Consider the following 21,420-nt stretch of genomic DNA (forward strand, 5'->3'; position numbering starts at 1 on the left):
GGTCAGCTATAGATTTCATTAAGTCTAAGGGAGGGATCCCAATCATATGTAGCATCTTGCCTAGAAGGGGAGTAGGAAATGAATGGTTGTCTAGGGCAATTGGTGTAAATTGCTGGCTAGACAGATACTGCAAGGAACTTGCAATCCCATTCATTGACAACTGGAACAACTTTTATGGCAAACATGATATGTATGCAAGGGATGGGGTTCATCTCTCTGGGGCTGGGGTGGTAGCACTTGCAGACTCGATTGAGAAGGCCATTGGTGAAATGCCTATGATTTTAAACTGATGGAAGATAGAGGTATGGGTGTGTGTGGGAAACAAGCAGGTTGCAACACTAGGGTTGGAAACAGTAAATGTATAAAAGGCATTCAGCATGAAGTTATAAATAAAGACAATAGAACAGGTCAGAAAACAAAGGGGGACAGCAGAGGGCAGCAAGGGACTAGCTCCCTTAAGGTTTACTATACTAATAGCAGGAGTGTTAGAAATAAGATAGATGAGCTAAGATTAATTGCAAGTGCAGGAAACATAGATATTATTGCTATAACAGAGACCTGGCTCAATCTGAAAGATAGAGAGATGCCATCTGAATGTCACATACAAGGCTATAAATTATTGCACACTGACAGGGTCAACAGGAAAGGTGGTGGAGTAGCGATGTATGTCAGAGACAATTTAAATTGTTGTGTTAGACAAGATATTAAATTAGAAGCGTCAGCCACTGAATCTGTTTGGTTACAGCTTCTCGAGGGCCGAGAAAAACTAATTTTGGGTGTGATTTACAGGGCCCCAAATCTTGATAGGGAGTGCAGTAAACTTCTATGGGACGAAATTCGTAAGGCATCTACATACGAAAATGTTGTGCTAATGGGAGATTTCAACTATAGACAGATTGACTGGAGCAATTTGACAGGAAATTTAGAGTCGGGTGACTTTCTTGATACGATCCAGGATTGTTTTTTAAAACAGTTTGTGACAGAGCCAACTAGGGGAAATAACCTCCTTGACTTGGTTCTTGCCAGTAGGGAAACACTAATTAATAATCTTGAGGTTAATGATGAGCTTGGGGAGAGTGATCACAAATCACTCAGTTTTAACATATCATGGAATTCCCCTAATAATGGCAATCAAGTCTCCGTCCCTGACTTTCGCTTGGCTGATTTCATAGGACTGAAAAATTACTTAGGTGGGCTGAACTGGAATGACCTGACTAGGGGTCAGGTAGGTGGTGATGGTTGCCGATATGATGCTTTCCAGGGCATAGTTCTAGCTGCTCAGTCAAATTATGTTCCAAATAGGGAAATCAGATCAAACAAAAATGATCCTAAATGGATGAACAATAGATTAAAATATCTGATTGGTCAAAAGAGAGGCATATATAGGCAAATCAAAAGAGGAGAGGGGCAATTAAGAAATCGATATATTCAGTTAAAGAGAGAAATAAAAAAGGGAATTAGAAAAGCAAAAAGAGATTATGAGGTTAAAGTTGCAAGAGAATCGAAGACTAACCCAAAAGGATTCTTTCAGGTATACAGAAGTAAGATCAGGGACAAGATAGGCCCACTCAAAAGTTCCTCGGGTCAGCTCACTGACAGTGATAAGGAAATGTGTAGAATTTTTAACACATACTTCCTCTCAGTTTTTACACAGGAGGATACCAGTGATATTCCAGTAATGATAAATTATGTAGAACAGGACGATAATAAACTGTGCACTATTAGGGTCACAAGTGACATGGTCCTTAGGCAAATAGATAAATTAAAACCTAACAAATCCCCAGGCCCTGATGAACTGTATGCAAGGGTTCTAAAGGAATGTAAAGAGGAGCTTAGCACACCTTTGGCTAATCTTTTCAACATATCACTACAAACTGGCATGGTGCCAGATAAGTGGAAAATGGCAAATGTGATACCTATTTTCAAAACAGGTGACAGGTCCTTAGCTTCGAACTATAGACCAATAAGCCTAACCTCCATAGTGGGAAAATTTATGGAATCAATAATTGCCGAGGCAGTTCGTAGCCACCTTGAAAAGCATAAATTAATCAACGAATCTCAGCATGGTTTTACAAAGGGACGTTCCTGCCTTACGAATTTATTAACTTTTTTCACTAAGGTATTTGAGGAGGTAGATCATGGTAACGAATATGATATTGTGTATATGGACTTCAGTAAGGCTTTTGACAGGGTCCCACATCAGAGACTATTGAAGAAAATTAAAGCACATGGAATAGGAGGAGAAATTTTTTCCTGGATAGAGGCATGGTTGACAAATAGGCAGCAGAGAGTTTGCATAAATGGGGAGAAATCAGAGTGGGGAAGCGTCACGAGCGGTGTTCCACAGGGGTCAGTGTTGGGCCCCCTGCTGTTCACAATCTACATAAACGACATAGATGAGGGCATAAAGAGCGACATCGGCAAGTTTGCCGATGACACCAAAATAGGCCGTCGAATTCATTCTGACGAGGACATTCGAGCACTCCAGGAAGATTTGAATAGACTGATGCAGTGGTCGGAGAAGTGGCAGATGCAGTTTAATATAGACAAATGCAAAGTTCTAAATGTTGGACAGGACAATAACCATGCCACATATAAACTAAATAATGTAGATCTTAATATTACGGATTGCGAAAAAGATTTAGGAGTTCTGGTTAGCAGTAATCTGAAACCAAGACAACAGTGCATAAGTGTTCGCAATAAAGCTAATAGAATCCTTGGCTTCATATCAAGAAGCATAAATAATAGGAGTCCTCAGGTTGTTCTTCAACTCTATACATCCTTGGTTAGGCCTCATTTAGATTATGCTGCACAGTTTTGGTCACCGTATTACAGAATGGATATAAATTCTCTGGAAAATGTACAAAGGAGGATGACAAAGATGATCCCATGTATCAGAAACCTTCCCTATGAGGATAGACTAAGGGCCCTGAAACTGCACTCTCTAGAAAGACGTAGAATTAGGGGGGATATGATTGAGGTTTATAAGTGGAAGACAGGAATAAATAAAGGGGATGTAAATAGTGTGCTGAAAATATCTAGCCTAGACAGGACTCGCAGCAATGGTTTTAAGTTGGAAAAATTCAGATTCAGGAGGGATATAGGAAAGTACTGGTTTGGTAATAGAGTTGTGGATGAGTGGAACAAACTCCCAAGTACCGTTATAGAGGCCAGAACGTTGTGTAGCTTTAAAAATAGGTTGGATAAATACATGAGTAGATGTGGGTGGGTGTGAGTTAGACCTGATAGCTTGTGCTAACAGGTCGGTTGCCGTGTTCCTCCCTTAAGTCAATGTGACCTGACCTGACTAGGTTGGGTGCATTGGCTTAAGCCGGTAGGGACTTGGACCTGCCTCGCATGGGCCAGTAGGCCTTCTGCAGTGTTCCTTCGTTCTTATGTTCTTATGTTCTTAAAATTTCTTTACAAAAGATTCACTCTCCTCAAGTCTAGACATTTTTCTCGTTTTAACTATTTCATCTCAGGTCACTCCCCACGAAGTAACCTTCTCTCTCTCATTCTCCCCACCCTCCCAAACCCTCACACTCCCACCAATACCTCACAATTTTCACTCATAACCCACAATTTTTCTCGTTTTAACTATTTCATCAGAAAAAGTCACCACAACACTTACAACTTATAACCACTTTTCGATAAATTCACTAGTCACAATTTTACATATTACGAAGTTAATACGCACACGCACCTCACTTTACTTTGAACACCTTCAAAACACTCTCATAAATCATTTGAATACTCACGAAAATACCTTTGAACATTTCCAAACAACACTGAAACACTTCCAAAATATCATTTTGAGTACTCCCAAATACACCACTGAATACTACTAAAACACCACTGAATACAGTCAAAACACCACCAAAATCACCATAAACTAAGATCAACATAACAGACTAACACCCATTTTCACACAAATCCCCTCAAATCACTATAACCAAGACGATTACCAATTTCTATGAGTACACTCACCTCCAACTAAGATATAACATGAGTGCAAAAAAAAATGAACACAATCCAAACACACACGAACACTTGTAACAGTATCACATCTTTTTCGGTATCTCTAGTTCGACAACAACGCCCACAATCCACAACACCCACATCCCACAACACCCACATCCCACAATTTTTTCTCGTTTTAACTAATTTCATCAGAAAAAGTTACAACAACAACCCACTTATAACATCTTTTCGGTATCTCTAGTTCGACAACAATACCCACAACACCCACAACCCACAACACCCCACAACCCACAACACCCACAACCCACAACACCCACAACCCACAACACCCCACAACCCACAACACCCACAACAACAACCCACTTATAACATCTTTTTCGATATCTCTAGTTCGACAACAATACCCACAACCCTCATCACTTACTAATTTATTCACATTTTATTCGATACAAATTTTTCCCCTTCTTTTTACTGAATCTTAAATGTAATGCACATTCCTCCCTACATTACTAAAATTCTAATAAAATCCTCTCCATACCCATCTCCTTGTATCCACATAAATTGATAATAAACTCACAACAACTAATCATCTCACTACCCAACTACTGCGGCATGTTTCTACACCCTCCAATCTTTTCCAATGCATCATAACTTTTCACTTCTATAATTTCTTTTAAAATATTCACACATTAACTTTATTTTCAGTAAAATCCCCTCATATTTCATTAAATTTCTAATACAACCCTCCCCATACCCCTCTCCATCTCACCCACATTTCTTCACATCCACTCACCCATCTCCCAACACACCTCTTCAGAACAAACACAAAAAATCACATTTCACATCCACAAATGCATCTCATCGCCCATCTCAAATCCACTAAAATCACTGTAACCAAGATATTCACAAAATTCTATGACCACCTAACACACACACAGACAAGTCACTTTACTTTAAACACTACCAAAAACACCATCAATTACCATTGAATACTCCAAAAACATCATTCAAACGCCCCCAAAACACCACTGAATACTACCCAAACACTACTAAAAATCACCAGAAACTAAGATCAACACTACCAGCTAATACCCATTTTATAGAAATCCCCACATTCCTCCCTACACTAAATTTCTAATAAAATCTATCTCCTCAACTCCACATAGTTTAATATTATACTCATAACCCCACAATTTTTCTCAGTTCAACTATTTCATCAGAAAAAAAAAGTCACCCGCATTTTGCCTCATTAATATTCACAACATGTCACAAATTTTTAGAAAACACTAATTTTTTATAAATATTTCACGAACACATCCAACTAAGATATGATGTAAATCACATTTTTAGCCACATTCCCTCAATTTCGGTGATATGAACAAAATGATTGGGATAACATTAGAACATTTCCAAATTACGTTGGAGCACATTCAAAAATATATTGGAACACTTCCAAAATACATTAGAGTACTCCCGAATTACTTTGAACGACTCCATTTTTGGATATTTCCAAATTAGTTTTGGAAACTTTATCTTAAAATCGAACAATATTTTCTTGTTGGTAAACACACTCAATGGTAGAAATATTTACTCGATTTCCGAATAGAAACACAATCCTCGCTCTGAGAGACTCCTTGAGCTTATATGGCTTACCCCAAAGTATTGCATCATGATTTTTGTACAATCCCCTCCAGCGACGCCATGAAATGGTGTTCACACCCAAGGTAGATTTAAGATAATCATCTCTTTCCAGACCAACTGTGTCCTCTTGTGCTAAAATTTGGTGAGGTCACAGGGCTGATAGACACCATGAAATTAACTTAAATGAGATATAACATTTGTATTCTACCTCAATACTTTTTTCATGGTAAGGTTTGATTGATTTAAAATTCATCATGACTTAAAATTTTTTATTAAACATTTCTCTTTTTAATGAATGAATCATCATGTATTATTAATCTTGGTGTAACAACACGCTCTAAACATCATAAATCCTCCCCTCTAAGTCTTGTTCTTCCAAGCCCCGTCACATCGGTACCTGTAAATGTTAATGTTTTTTTGATTTCATTAGCATATAATGGGGAGAAATTTGCATCATCACCTGTAAAAGATATAAACCAACTAAAAGTTACATAATTTTTTTCACTATCCCAAACATATGCCTCTCAAGTGTTACATCAGTATTCTTCTCGAAAACTTAAATATCTTCCCATTATTGACTAAAAAGCATAATCATACTGTGTCCCCTTATTAACTTAAATGAATTAAAAGCGTCTTGTTAACTTAAATGATGTAAGTATTATGGTAGACATGATTCTTGGTGTTCAGGTAGAGAGAGAAGGCCGAAATGGTAAGTGACACATTTCACGAAGAGGTAAATATGAGTTATATATATTAGTTCAAATATATCTCTCTCTCTTCAAGTTATAATTACTTCCTCATAATAATAATTTAAATGAATTAAACCACTGATACAAGGTAAATAATTTTGCTTACCTTATAAGTTACTCACACATTAGGTTCAATGTTTTTAATATATTGTTTAATATCTGTGAAAAGTTCTCTCCAAATTAATTTCCACTTCTTTGTGTTGTACCATCTATGCAAAATGCACAGATTATACTGTCTATTAAATATTTGACTGACAAAGTTTTCAGATATATTGTTTTCCAAAATATAATATACCAGATCATCACTCCACTCCGTTACCATTTCATCAATGAATTTATGCGAATCAAGTTCATTTTCTAACCAATTTTTAACTCATTGAAAATTCTTTTCACTCAATGATTCACCATCTTTCCTTAAGAGTTGATTGACAGTGTTGCAAAATTCCAACCAAGGAAGATCTTTCACCGTTTCACAAATAACAATAAAATCGCCAAGTTTCCCCATATTAGATGCTTTCCATGTGGTTCCCAGACAATGTCTGGGGGTGACTTACACACAACTCTCCCATACACATAAAGAGGTGCTAAATAGTATTAAATGAAAATTTCATTAAACTTACCTAAACTAGGATCAGCCATTTCAAAATCCATTTTCATAATTAATTTTTTGGGCTTTGGTATAATAAAAGTTTGAGATAAATGACTACTCCATTCACATTCTCGTAACAATAAATTTTCCAATATTTCTTCACTCCATCGTTGAGTCATTTCTCGTACCTCAGCTACAATCACTTCTTTTGAGAGAACATGTTCCGCATCAACTCTTTTTTGAATGGGTTCGACTCTCTTAATTGTATATAACATTTCTATAAACACCACACTAGTATGTTTTGTCGCAACCACCTCCATATTTCTTCTTCTGCTCAAGTGATTCCTTACCATTTCACTCCAAATATTTATACCAAAAAAAATTTCAATCGTTGTCATGATCGAATATAATTTTTTTTTAATAATACAAATACACAAAAGTTTTTTTACTGTATCAAGATTTTTGAATACAACTTTAATATTAAAAGTCTTAAGAAGAGAACGCATATCAACCAAGTTTTCATGGTAAGGGAGAACCAACATATTTTTAGTTGAATAAGGCTGGTTGCCCCTTTTTGGATTATAAAAAGTGTTACGAATTTGTAGTCCTGAGTTCATAGATGAGGAAATATCCAAAATTTATGAAATAGGTAATGATTTAAAATACCCAAGAAATGTAATTGATAAATCTTTTAAAGTTGCTAGAAACACTTTTTATAATCCAAAAAGGGGCAACCAGCCTTATTCAACTAAAAATATGTTGGTTCTCCCTTACCATGAAAACTTGGTTGATATGCCTTCTCTTCTTAAGACTTTTAATATTAAAGTTGTATTCAAAAATCTTGATACAGTAAAAAAACTTTTGATAAAGAATTCCCCCCAAAATGCTGATGGATGTGTCTATAAGATTCCTTGTAAAATTTGCGATAAAGTTTATTACGGTCAAACTGGTAAAAATCTCGAACTAAGGTTAAAACAACATAAATATAGCATTAGAACTGGACAAGATTCCAATGCTCTATTTATTCATGTAAGAGATTTTAACCATCCAATTGATTTTCAAAAAGTTGAGAAAGTAGTATCAAGCAAGTCCATGGTCGACAGGAATATAATTGAATCTTGTTTCATAAAAAGAAGTTTTGAAAATAATATGAATATTTCCTTTGGTTTATATAAATTAGATCCATTTATAATTAATAGAATTTGGGAAGAATTTAATAATACACTGGACAAATAATTTTTAAATTTTCTTGGGTAGAATAGCTTGGGGGTGAGTTGTGCAAAGGACCTATCCAAGTTGGCTCGCCGCGCGTCACGTGTTTAACCGTTGTGGGATCTGATAGTGAGGTGCTGGCCGGACCCCTTATATAGCTTCCTTGGATGCTTCACTTTCATAGTTCCTTGATAATGTGAGTAGTCACGAAAGCGCTTGGAATTTCTCTATTCTTTCAGAGTGTTTGTTTTGCATATTTTGAAATCACCTGTTTACTGTGATCTTATTGCATATATATATATATATATATATATATATATATATATATATATATATATATATATATATATATATATATATATATATATATATATATGTCGTGCCGAGTAGGTAAAACTGGTTAGTTAGCAAGAACTCATTTAAAATTAAGTCCATTATAAAATATTTTCGTTTAGATTTAAAGATTTTTTTAATTTATGTTAATATAAAAAAAATTTTTTTTTTTACGAGAAAACCTTAGGAAAGTTACCTAACCTTATTATAAAAAGCAAAATTTAATTTAACTTATTTATCTAAATATATTTTATGTAAGTTTACAATAATTTGGTAATAAACAAATACAATTAAATGTATTTTTTTCGTTAGATTCGGAATAATTTTTGCGAAATGATTGCATACACAAATTTTAGCTTGCCCTTTTCGGCAAAAACTGCGTTGCTATTTAAGCCAATATCGCAAGTTTTACTTATTCGGTCCCCCAGACTATGGTTTGGGGAACAAGAAATTGACTCATGTGAGAGTGTGCAACAGAGGGACCCTCTCACACCCTTTCTAAAACAAAAATCTCAGACCTCAGGACGTTGAAATGCAGGATGAAAGACATCGATACACATGATGCCTTCTACCTATTCACCAGGTGCCTGTCAATCTCAAAACTTACCTACTTCCTAAGATGCTCTCCAGCCTTCAGGAGTCCGAAACTCAAGGAATATGACGCTCTTCTTAAGACCATGCTAGAGAATGTATTGAATATTTCCCTCGAAGATGGACAGTGATTGCATGCCTCACTTCCGGTCAGGCTTGGGGGGCTGGGAGTACGCAGATCCTCTCAGATTGCCCTACAAGCTTTCCTGTCCTCTTCCATTGCATCAAATGAGTTAATAAAACAAACTCTTCTGGACAACCTCAGTGACTCAGCAGGAATACAGGACCCTAGCTACGCCAGTGCCATCACTGAATGGGAGACACTTGGTGCTCCAGCACCAAAAGCTAGTGCACACTGGCCTACAAACAGTCAAGTTGGGCTGGCCCCATCTCTGAAAAGGTGTTTGCAAACATGCCTAGGGCTGTAACATCAGACAGGGAGACTGCCCGTCTCCAAGCTGTGAGTGCACAGTTCCCATTTCGGCAATAGGAACACACCTCGACCCTAAGACCCTCTGTATTGCAATGGCTCTGCGCCTTCCTGCCCCAATTCACGCAGAATATACGTGTATTTGCTGAGATGCGCAAGCTAACTAACATGGGCTTAACTGTTCCAAAACCAAGGGCTGGCATGCAAGACACAATGAAGTCAACGACATCATATAGAGAACTCTTACTACAGCTGGATGCCCAGCCGAGAGAGAGCCCCTATCACTATCAGCCAACAATACCCACAACCCAGCAAATATCCCCAACGGGATCACCATCTATCCTTGGAAGAATGGCAAGCTCTTAGCATGGAACTATACCTGTGTCGACGCTGGCTGACACCTACATCCACCACAGTGTTGGACGACAGGGAGAAGCTGCTGATCACAGGGAGGAGTACAAGAACGGCAAGTACAGGGACATAAGCCAACACGTTTCCTTAAAGAACTGAGTTCCAGACTTATCAACATTACCAGGGACCTAAGGGCAGCCACTTTCATGTTCCAGTGCCTCAACGTGGTCATCCAGAGGGGAAATGCTTGCTGCATACTTGGCTTGCGTCTGGCTTTGGAGGAGCTGGAGGAGATTCATAATCTTTGATATATTGTACCAATGAATTCATGTTTGTGTTTTCTGTCAATGTATTCTGTCTATTAATAAAGTTCATATATTGTATATATATATATATATATATATATATATATATATATATATATATATATATATATATATATATATATATATATATATATATATATATATATATATATATATATATATATATATATATATATATATATATATATATATATATATATATATATATATATATATATATATATATATATATATATATATATATATATATATATATATATATATATATATGCAAAACAACCACTGTGAAAGAATAGAGAAATTCTAAGCGCTTTCGTGACTACTCACATTATCAAAGAACAATAAAAGTGATGTTGCAGTGTCCGACAACAATATAAGTAATGCATTAAAGGAAGGCATATAAAGGGCCTAGACCGCACCTCACTATCACATCCCTTCCTCAACAAAGCAACACCTGATGCGCGACTCATAAGAAAGAGAACACTGCAGCAGGCCTGCTGGCCAAACTAAACAGGTCCTTCACGCAGCCCACAAACAAACTATTCTACCCAAGAATTAAGAATTTTAAAATTTATTATTTGTCCAATGTATTATTAAATTCTTCCCAAATTCTATTAATTTTAATGGATCTAATTTATATAAACCATTTATATATATATATATATATATATATATATATATATATATATATATATATATATATATATATATATATATATATATATATATATATATATATATATATATATATATATATATATGTCGTGCTGAATAGGCAGAACTTGCGATCTTGGCTTAAATAGCAACGTTCATCTTGCCATATAGGACAAGTGAAAATTTGCGTATGCAATAATTTCGCCAAAATCATTCTGAACCTAACGAAAAATATATATTTCACTGTGTTTGTTTAGTATTAAATTACTGTAAACAAATCTAAAATATATTTAGTTGGGTTAGGCTAAAATAAATTGTTCTTGTTATAATAAGGTTAGGTAAGTTTTCTAAGATTCTTTTGGTGCAAAATTAAAAATTTTTATATTAACATTAATGAAAAAATATATCTTTAAACGTATAAGAGAAAATTTTAGAACGGACTTAATTTTAAACGAGTTCTTGCTAGTTGACCAGTTTTACATATTCGGCACGACATATATATATATATATATATATATATATATATATATATATATATATATATATATATATATATATATATAAATATATATATATATATATAGGTAGTAGGTTGGTAGACAGCAACCACCCAGGGAGGTACTACCGTCCTGCCAAGTGAGTGTAAAATGAAAGCCTGTAATTGTTTTACATGATGGTAGGATTGCTGGTGTCTTTTGTCTGACTCATAAATATGCAAGATTACAGGTACGTCTTGCTACTTCTACTTACACTTAGGTCACACTACACATACATGTACACGTTTATTTATACACACTCATCTGAGTTTTCTTTGATTTTATCTTAATAGTTCTTGGTCTTATTACTTTTCCTTTTATATCCATGGGGAAGTGGAATAAGAATCTTTCCTCCGTAAGCCATGCGTGTTGTAAAAGTCAACTGAAATGCCGGGAACAATGGGCTAGTAACCCCTTTTCCTGTAAAGATTACTAAAAAGAATAAGAAGAAAATTGTCAAAGTGGGAAGTCTGAATGTGCGTGGATGTTGTGCAAATGATAAGAAAGAGATGATTGTGGATGTTATGAATGAGAAGAAACTGGATGTCCTGGCTTTAAGTGAAACAAAGCTGAAGGGGGTGGGAGAGTTTCAATGGAGAGGAATAAATGGGATTAGGTCAGGGGTTTCAAATAGAGTTAGAGCTAAAGAAGGAGTAGCAATAATGTTGAAGGATAAGCTGTGGCAGGAAAAGAGGGACTACAAATGCATGAATTCAAGGATTATGTGGAGTAAAATAAAGATTGGATGTGAAAAGTGGGTTATAGTAAGCGTGTATGCACCTGGAGAAGAGAGAAGTGTAGAGGAGAGAGAGAGATTCTGGGAAATGTTGAGTGAATGCGTGGGGAGTTTTGAATCGAGTGTGAGAGTAATGGTGGTTGGGGATTTCAATGCTAAAGTGGGTAAAAATGTTATGGAGGGAGTAGTAGGTAAATTTGGGGTGCCAGGGGTAAATGTAAATGGGGAGCCTTTAATTGAGCTATGTGTAGAAAGAAATTTGGTAATAAGTAATACATATTTTATGAAAAAGAGGATAAATAAATATACAAGGTATGATGTAGCACGTAATGAAAGTAGTTTGTTAGATTATGTATTGGTGGATAAAAGGTTGATGGGTAGGCTCCAGGATGTACATGTTTATAGAGGGGCAACTGATATATCAGATCATTATTTAGTTGTAGCTACAGTTAGAGTAAGAGGTAGATGGGAAAAGAGGAAGGTGGCAACAACAAATAAGAGGGAGGTGAAAGTGTATAAACTAAGGGAGGAGGAAGTTCGGGCGAGATATAAGCGACTATTGGCAGAAAGGTGGGCTAGTGCAAAGATGAGTAGTGGGGGGGTTGAAGAGGGTTGGAATAGTTTTAAAAATCCAGTATTAGAATGTGGGGCAGAAGTTTGTGGTTATAGGAGGGTGGGGACAGGAGGAAAGAGGAGTGATTGGTGGAATGATGAAGTAAAGGGTGTGATAAAAGAGAAAAAGGTAGCTTATGAGAGGTTTTTACAAAGCAGAAGTGTTATAAGAAGAGCAGAGTATATGGAGAGTAAAAGAAAGGTGAAGAGAGTGGTGAGAGTGCAAAAGGAGAGCAGATGAAAGAGTGGGAGAGGCACTGTCAAGAAATTTTAATGAGAATAAGAAAAAATTTTGGAGTGAGTTAAACAAGTTAAGAAAGCCTAGGGAAAGTATGGATTTGTCCGTTAAAAACAGAGTAGGGGAGTTAGTAGATGGGGAGAGGGAGGTATTAGGTAGATGGCGAGAATATTTTGAGGAACTTTTAAATGTTGAGGAAGAAAGGGAGGCGGTAATTTCATGCACTGGCCAGGGAGGTATACCATCTTTTAGGAGTGAAGAAGAGCAGAATGTAAGTGTGGTGGAGGTACGTGAGGCATTACGTAGAATGAAAGGGGGTAAAGCAGCTGGAACTGATGGGATCATGACAGAAATGTTAAAAGCAGGGGGGGATATAGTGTTGGAGTGGTTGGTACTTTTGTTTAATAAATGTATGAAAGAGGGGAAGGTACCTAAGGATTGGCAGAGAGCATGTATAGTCCCTTTATATAAAGGGAAACGGGACAAAAGAGATTGTAAAAATTATAGAGGAATAAGTTTACTGAGTATACCAGGAAAAGTATACGGTAGAGTTATAATTGAAAGAATTAGGATTGTAGGATTGCGGATGAGCAAGGAGGCTTCAGAGTGGGTAGGGGATGTGTAGATCAAGTGTTTACATTGAAGCATATATGTGAACAGTATTTAGATAAAGGTAGGGAAGTTTTTATTGCATTTATGGATTTAGAAAAGGCATATGATAGAGTGGATAGAGGAGCAATGTGGCAGATGTTACAAGTTTATGGAATAGGTGGTAAGTTACTAAATGCTGTAAAGAGCTTTTATGAGGATAGTGAGGCTCAGGTTAGGGTGTGTAGAAGAGAGGGAGAATACTTCCCAGTAAAAGTAGGTCTTAGACAGGGATAAGTAATGTCACCATGGTTGTTTAATATATATATAGATGGGGTTGTAAAAGAAGTAAATGCTAGGGTGTTCGGGAGAGGGGTGGGATTAAATTATGGGGAATCAAATTCAAAATGGGAATTGGCACAGTTACTTTTTGCTGATGATACTGTGCTTATGGGAGATTCTAAAGAAAAATTGCAAAGGTTAGTGGATGAGTTTGAGAATGTGTGTAAAGGTAGAAAGTTGAAAGTGAACATAGAAAAGAGTAAGGTGATGAGGGTATCAAATGATTTAGATAAAGAAAAATTGGATATCAAATTGGGGAGGAGGAGTATGGAAGAAGTGAATGTTTTCAGATACTTGGGAGTTGACGTGTCGGCGGATGGATTTATGAAGGATGAGGTTAATCATAGAATTGATGAGGGAAAAAAGGTGAGTGGTGCGTTGAGGTATATGTGGAGTCAAAAAACGTTATCTATGGAGGCAAAGAAGGGAATGTATGAAAGTATAGTAGTACCATCACTCTTATATGGATGTGAAGCTTGGGTGGTAAATGCAGCAGCGAGGAGACGGTTGGAGGCAGTGGAGATGTCCTGTCTAAGGGCAATGTGTGGTGTAAATATTATGCAGAAAATTCGGAGTGTGGAAATTAGAAGAAGGTGTGGAGTTAATAAAAGCATTAGTCAGAGGGCTGAAGAGGGGTTGTTGAGGTGGTTTGGTCATTTAGAGAGAATGGATCAAAGTAGAATGACATGGAAAGCTTATAAATCTATAGGGGAAGGAAAGAGGGGTAGGGGTCGTCCTCGAAAGGGTTGGAAAGAGGGGGTAAAGGAGGTTTTTTGGGCGAGGGGCTTGGACTTCCAGCAAGCGTGCATGAGCGTGTTAGATAGGAGTGAATGGAGACGAATGATACTTGGGACCTGACGATCTGTTGGAGTGTGAGCAGGGTAATATTTAGTGAAGGGATTCAGGGAAACCGGTTATTTTCATATAGTCGGACTTGAGTCCTGGAAATGGGAAGTACAATGCCTGCACTTTAAAGGAGTGGTTTGGGATATTGGCAGTTTGGAGGGATATGTTGTGTATGTCTATACGTATATGCTTCTAAACTGTTGTATTCTGGGCACCTCTGCAAAAGCAGTGATAATGTGTGAGTGTGGTGAAAGTGTTGAATGATGATGAAAGTATTTTCTTTTTGGGGATTTTCTTTTTTTTTTTTTGGGTCACCCTGCCTCGGTGGGAGACGACCAACTTGTTGAAAAAAAAAAAAAAAAAAATATATATATATATATATATATATATATATATATATATATATATATATATATATATATATATATATATATATATATATATATATATATATATATATATATATATATATATATATATATATCTGCCGAATAGGCAGAACTTGCGATCTTGGCTTAAATAGCAACGCTCATCTTGCCATATAATCTCAGAAAGGATTTTATCAACCTTAGAGTGTTGGTGAATATTATCAGAGTAAGCCTTCGTAAAATAAAAAAAAAAATTACCTATACATGGGGCTCAAATAAAGCCATCATGATGATTAAGACACATGTGCAACAGTTGGGTATCTTTATTGGTGAAACGTTTCGTCTACACTGTAAGATTCTTCAGTCAAATGCAAAGACAACAGGTGTAGTAGTGAAATGAAGATGATATAATCAGTCCATCAACCTTGGAGAAATGGTATTTGAGGTGGTCAGTCCCTCAACCTGGAGAAGAGTTCAGCTCCATGGTCTGGAACGATACGAAGGTGAAGCATGAGAACGGAGTCTTAAATATTGTGGAAGGTGAGGTGGAAGATCTCGAAGACATTGTAGGGGACGGGATCCACTAGTGGAAGTAAGACAGCAGATCCCTCTGGAATCCAACCCTTTTCACTCATAACTAGTAGTTACGCGATGAAGTATAGATGGTGTCTTCTATATGACGATGTCGTTGTGCTGCAGTGTCTGACAGTTATGCTAAAAATGTGGTTTTCGGGTTAAAGGTTGTCTTTAAATAAATTTGGATGCAGGTGTATGAAAACCGACAAGCTTGAATAAAACACTAACAATAGTATGGATGTTTCATTGAGGACAAAGTTTCCAACTTGTTCACACACTGAAGGGCACGGTGACTCCTACTAGAAAAGGCTTTTTACTTAGATCTCCAAGTGAAGCTCCGTGAATAAAGTTACATTCAGCTTACAGTGTGTTTATTCCAAATAAACCTTTATTCTACGGCGTCCGTCCATTTACCGTATTTGTCGACAGTCCTTCCAAGTCTGAATCGAGATTGAAAAATTAATATGCAAACCGCCTTAAGACAGTAAGCAATTAGATTCATCACAATAAAAATAATTAAAATGCCAGATCGTGAGAGGAGACAGTACATGACTATTGGAAACTGACTCCGACCCCAGCAAGAAATGTAATCAAACATCATCAGTGGACACCTCGTGCCATCATTATACGAAACATTGTCCTGGCGAACAAACATTGTCCTGGCGAACAAACATTGTCCTGACGAACAAACATTGTCCTGACGAATATTACAATAATCCTGCCTTCACCGGTGGTCTGGATCAAAGACTTAGTTTGTTAATGGGGGTTTACAGCCTATAGACTACAACTGGGTTATTAAGTAACAAAATAGGAATTAAAGTAAATTCTCAGCATATATATGATGAAAGACACACACCTCTCGGTGTATATATCCTATTATCAAAGAGTTTATGCTACTCCCAGAGTATGGGCTACATTCATATATGTTCTGCTAGTACACTGTATTCATCAAGTAAGTTACATATTAAAATATACTTTATAGGAACAATAAAAATAGGACGAAAGTGTGTTAATTTTGTAGCGAAGTTTTTCATACAAGTCATAAACTTTACATTAAACCTTAGGATTTTTTATGAAAAATGTACTGTACAGAATAAAATTAACAGTAAAACAGTAGTCAATAGACTGTAAGTCCAATTAACAAAGCAGAAAAACCAAATCTGCTGTTTTTCATTAATAATAATCCTCTCCCAACAGAGCCGGATTAAGATTTTGTAGGCCCCTGGACTACAGCTGCCGTGAGGCCCCCAGAGATATTTTCAAAAGGAACAAAACTATTTATCACAACAGTCAAGAGTTCATCATATATGTGATGTAATAATATACTATAATTATAAACTTACAGCAGTAACTGTGAACACTTTTCACTTAATCTCTGGAGGCCCTCCAGCAGGCGGAGGCCCCTGGGCCCCTAAAGCCCAAATCCGGCCCTATCTCCCATCAATGGTTTTCAATTACTTCACACGAGCTGCGAAATCGAATATACCCTTATGAATCCTGTGTTGAGAATTTCCCTGTCGCCCCTACATGGAGTGAATGCCGCCTCTTCTAATATAACTCCCTCTTGACCCATTTCAAAGATGGGTTTCGTCCTGGATCTTGATTACAACGGTGTTGCGAGTTGAAAGAGATTCTGGGTTTCTTAATCCACAAAGGCACTAGCTGACAACTAAATAAAGCAAATAAAAACACCGATATTGTAACCACCCGTTTGCATATCACGAGGAAATTTTGGAAGGTCAATTTAGCGTTAAATTTGTTGAGTACATAATACGTCATTAAGGCTGCATGTCACCTGTTCACCACTAGTCAAGAATAGTTTAATTCAATAATGTTGAGTAAAATATACTCTGTATCATAAATACACTGACAGACATACACCTTACGGTGTATATATCATGTGTTCGATGAGTATTGTATTCTGAATTTCAGATAATTCCTTTGTTGGAAATATTTACTGTACAAAGCTGTATTATACTTTTAATAGTGCTAGGATCAGGTTGTTTCACATAATATGTATTAAGAATTATGTAAAATACAAAATCTGAAATAATAGTACCAGACATTCTATAGAAACTGCATAGCCCGAGCTGTGTGAATGAAGGAATGTGAATGTGAATACAAGAATAATCAAGTGATGAGAGCAATCGATAGCCTAGGGAATTATGGATTTTAAATTAGAAGGAAGGCGTGTGGAAGAAGTGAATGTATTTAGATGGAATCAGATGTGTCTGCAATTAAGTGAATATATTTTGATATTTGGTGTGGAAAATTAAATTTACCTGGATGTATCTCATTAGATACTTACCAGTAAATGGTAACAAAGATAATTATTATTTATCAAAGTTACAGAGACAAGTAGGAATTTTAGGACACCTAAGTCGCAAAAAATGTCCCCCTTCGATAACTACTGCTGTCATATCTACAAGTCACTCTTGACCTATATTAATTTCAAATGAAATATACATTACCAAGAATTATGGTAAACGTTATTATAAATTTGTGGACTGTATGTTAAAATTAATAAATGATTACATATACACATTTATATAACAAAAGGAGAATTTATCTTAATACCACTCACCAATTAGTCTGCAGATTACTGTGTGTCATGTACAGAACCCCCCTGTCTAAATTTATGAAGAAATTACTGGCCAGAATTCTAAACATAAACATAGATATGACTTAGCTGGGGTAATATCCCGTTTCCATATAATTACGGAGTCCTGTCCCGTCGCCTGATTTCTCACGTTATGCAGGACTACAATTCCAGCAATTTCGGCTCCTACTTGAGAGGTTTTAAGCCCAATATAACCCCTAGAGCTACATAAATTATGCACATTACACTAACATGCTTGTATCACATTAAAAAAACAATGGCGTCTCTTCCCCTGCTCGTCAGTGCAGGCGCAGAGCTTCCCTGTCGGTTCACTTCTTTAAAATACACTTTAGAGCAATAGTAATGTATTGATCAGGTTTATTTACACAGCATAATTTTGGGAAATTATTTTCCACATTTGGTAACGGATGCTTCGGTAGACGAGTCTACGGAAGACTAGGTGAATCATAGAATCGAGGAGCTAACACTAGGAACGGAAGTGTTAAAGAACTAATGGAAAGAAATAATCTAGTTAATGTATGCATAAGAAGGAAATGCATTAAGCAAAGTGGATGACTTTGAGTACCACTGACATGAAGAGGCCACAGTCGTTGTGGAAATTATTTTCAAGCTTGAATGTATATAATGTATGATGACTAGCATAAATATGGAAGGGCTCAGCCTGATTTTTACGTAAATTCTTCAATATTAAGCAAGTTGTGCAATAGAAACAGTTATATTTTGGACTTAAGGAGGATTTACTTTTGGTAACCATAAATAATAAAACGACCTAACTTAACCTTACATTGAATTTACCTGCACCAGAAATACTAAGGAATGGAAAATAAAGCATTAATATTTCTACATTTATAGCGTATCTTACGACTAACAAACAAACCTAGGCACCGCTGGATTATGCTATGATGATAGCATAATCAATCTCAGTGTTTGTATCTTTTCGCAGCGAGCTGTAAGTGAAGATGCAGCCTACATCAACAGTGTGGGTGATGTGTGTGACTGGCAGAGTCCATGTGGCTGGGAGATCTATGGAGACCGCCACAGCCACGTCTACTATTTACGTAACAAGTACGTTTTCCTAGACTTCTCGTTACGTTTTCTAGTGAATGTGTACCATAATCCTTCATTCGTCGCCCATCATCCACTAACTCCTTGTTTCTCTATTTAACTCTATCCTCGTTATTTGTCCTTCCATCATGTACTCACTTTTACATTTGGAAGATAGGCATATATAGGATGCGGTTGATAATATACGTTTACATTTACTTACCTTTTACCTGGTCTGCTAATTGCTCAACTCGTTAAGTAATATAAAAATATCAAGGTCTGACCATTAATAAATCGTGACCCTAATTTATTCTCTTTCTATCACAATTATTATTATTATTATTATTATTATTATTATTATTCCCGAGGAAGCACTAAGTAAGTACTGTTAATATAACACTTGGGGAATAAGAGGTAATGAGGTTTGATCCTAGAAATATTTTTTCCGTTTTTTTTTAATGAAGAGCCCTTAACCATTAACTAGAAAATTTTAGTAATAATAATAATAATATCTTTATTTACTACGTGTACAAGGTATACAGTCCTAGCTGACATCAGTGACATACTATTATATAGAAAGCCGCTTGTTATGCTGAGCATTTCGGACAAATTAGGTCAGTTTTGTCCCAGGATGCGACCCACACCAGTCGACTATCTCCCAGGAACTCATTTTACTAATGAGTGAAGATAGACAACCGGTGTAAAGAAACACGTCCGATGTTTCCGCCCCTTCGCCGGGAATCGAACCCGGACCCTCACCGTGTGAAGGGAAAGCTTTTGCCACCAGGCCACCTATTAGGTTCCTGTAGCGGCTCACTAACATTAAGACAGTCCAATAGAATAGGCCTTGAATTAAGAACCCTTCGCTAGCATCAAGGTAACCCCTTTAAAGGTAGATTTTTTTTTTTAAGTGCAGGGTGAGTCAAAGCGCGGAGGATTGTTGCCTTAGTAATTAACTCCCAGGCAGTCTTAAGAGGAAGAGCTCAGTATTTCCTTTGGTTTAAATGGAAACGGCATTTTCTTAATTTTGATAACTTCAGCAGTTTATTAATCCAACGTGTTCAGTTCATGTGCATTAAAGTATATATCTCAGGTTGGCTTTATTAGGTTCACGGTGGCTACTAAGGTTGCACATCACCTGTAAATTACCAGTCAAAAACATTTTAATCCTTGAAACAGAGATTAATGCAAACTCTGCGTTTAAGCACTAAGAGATATGCACCTCCTTATATCCTTGAAAGTCGTAAGTTCTCAAAAACTAACGTCCAACATTAGTACCTGACGTTTCTCACAATACCTGAATAATGTCTTTCCAGGTGTGAGTGTCCTCCCAGCACTCGCTGCCTCAGAGTCGAAGACGACATCCTGCAGGAAGCCTACATCTATAAGTGTCGAAGGATCTACGTAAACAAGTTGTGAAGGATGGAGTGGGTTCTGAGGAAGAGTTCACGATCAACATTAACACTCCTCGCTCGACTAAATCACAAAGAATCCATTTAAGAAAATCATTATTAGATTATGTTTAGATATTTATGAGATGGAAGATATGTAAGAGTATTGGGCACAAATAACATGTAACATGTGAAAATGGTGTCAATAAATGTATTAAGGAACTTGTAATATACTTATGAGGAAAGGATATACATAACAAAACATGAATAGTTATCAATTTATTGATATGTTTAATGTTAATTTTGAGAAAATTATGCGGTAGTTAATGTAGATGGAATCACTAATAGCACCCAAGTGCAAACAGTCATCCTTGTTATAAAAATAAAAATAAAGCTTTATTGAGTACCAGAAATTCTTTCGGAATAATAAATCGTTATTCTTTAGAGTCCTTGTAATTTATTTTTTACCTTTCCTGTGAATGACATAGTTCTTAACGACCTCACATTCTGATATGTCTTTAAGGTCTAGAGGTTCTCATTAGGTTAGGTAAGATTCGGCAGGAAATAGGACAAGTGTTTCCTGACGTGAATCTTAGTCACATGATGACCGGCAGCTGGAGCTTTTGGTCATTTGACCGAGGCCTTCCACTGGCTTACCGGTCCACC

General features: G+C 36.4%; 1 protein-coding gene across 1 annotated transcript in view; it reads left to right on the forward strand.

Annotated features, from left to right (window-relative positions):
* The window catches only part of LOC128692005 (inactive hydroxysteroid dehydrogenase-like protein 1), a 164,436-nt gene extending 143,236 nt beyond the window's left edge, over positions 1 to 21,200 (forward strand). Inside the window, exons 7-8 of the mRNA XM_070085245.1 lie at positions 19,263 to 19,384; positions 20,680 to 21,200. Of these exons, the coding sequence (XP_069941346.1) occupies positions 19,263 to 19,384; positions 20,680 to 20,782 (225 nt within the window). The 3' untranslated portion in view covers positions 20,783 to 21,200. The remainder of the gene's footprint in view (positions 1 to 19,262; positions 19,385 to 20,679) is intronic.
* The last annotated feature ends 220 nt before the right edge of the window (positions 21,201 to 21,420 follow it).

The sequence above is a fragment of the Cherax quadricarinatus genome, chromosome 15 (assembly GCF_038502225.1).
Source record: "Cherax quadricarinatus isolate ZL_2023a chromosome 15, ASM3850222v1, whole genome shotgun sequence".
Classification (NCBI taxonomy): Eukaryota; Metazoa; Arthropoda; class Malacostraca; order Decapoda; family Parastacidae; genus Cherax; species Cherax quadricarinatus.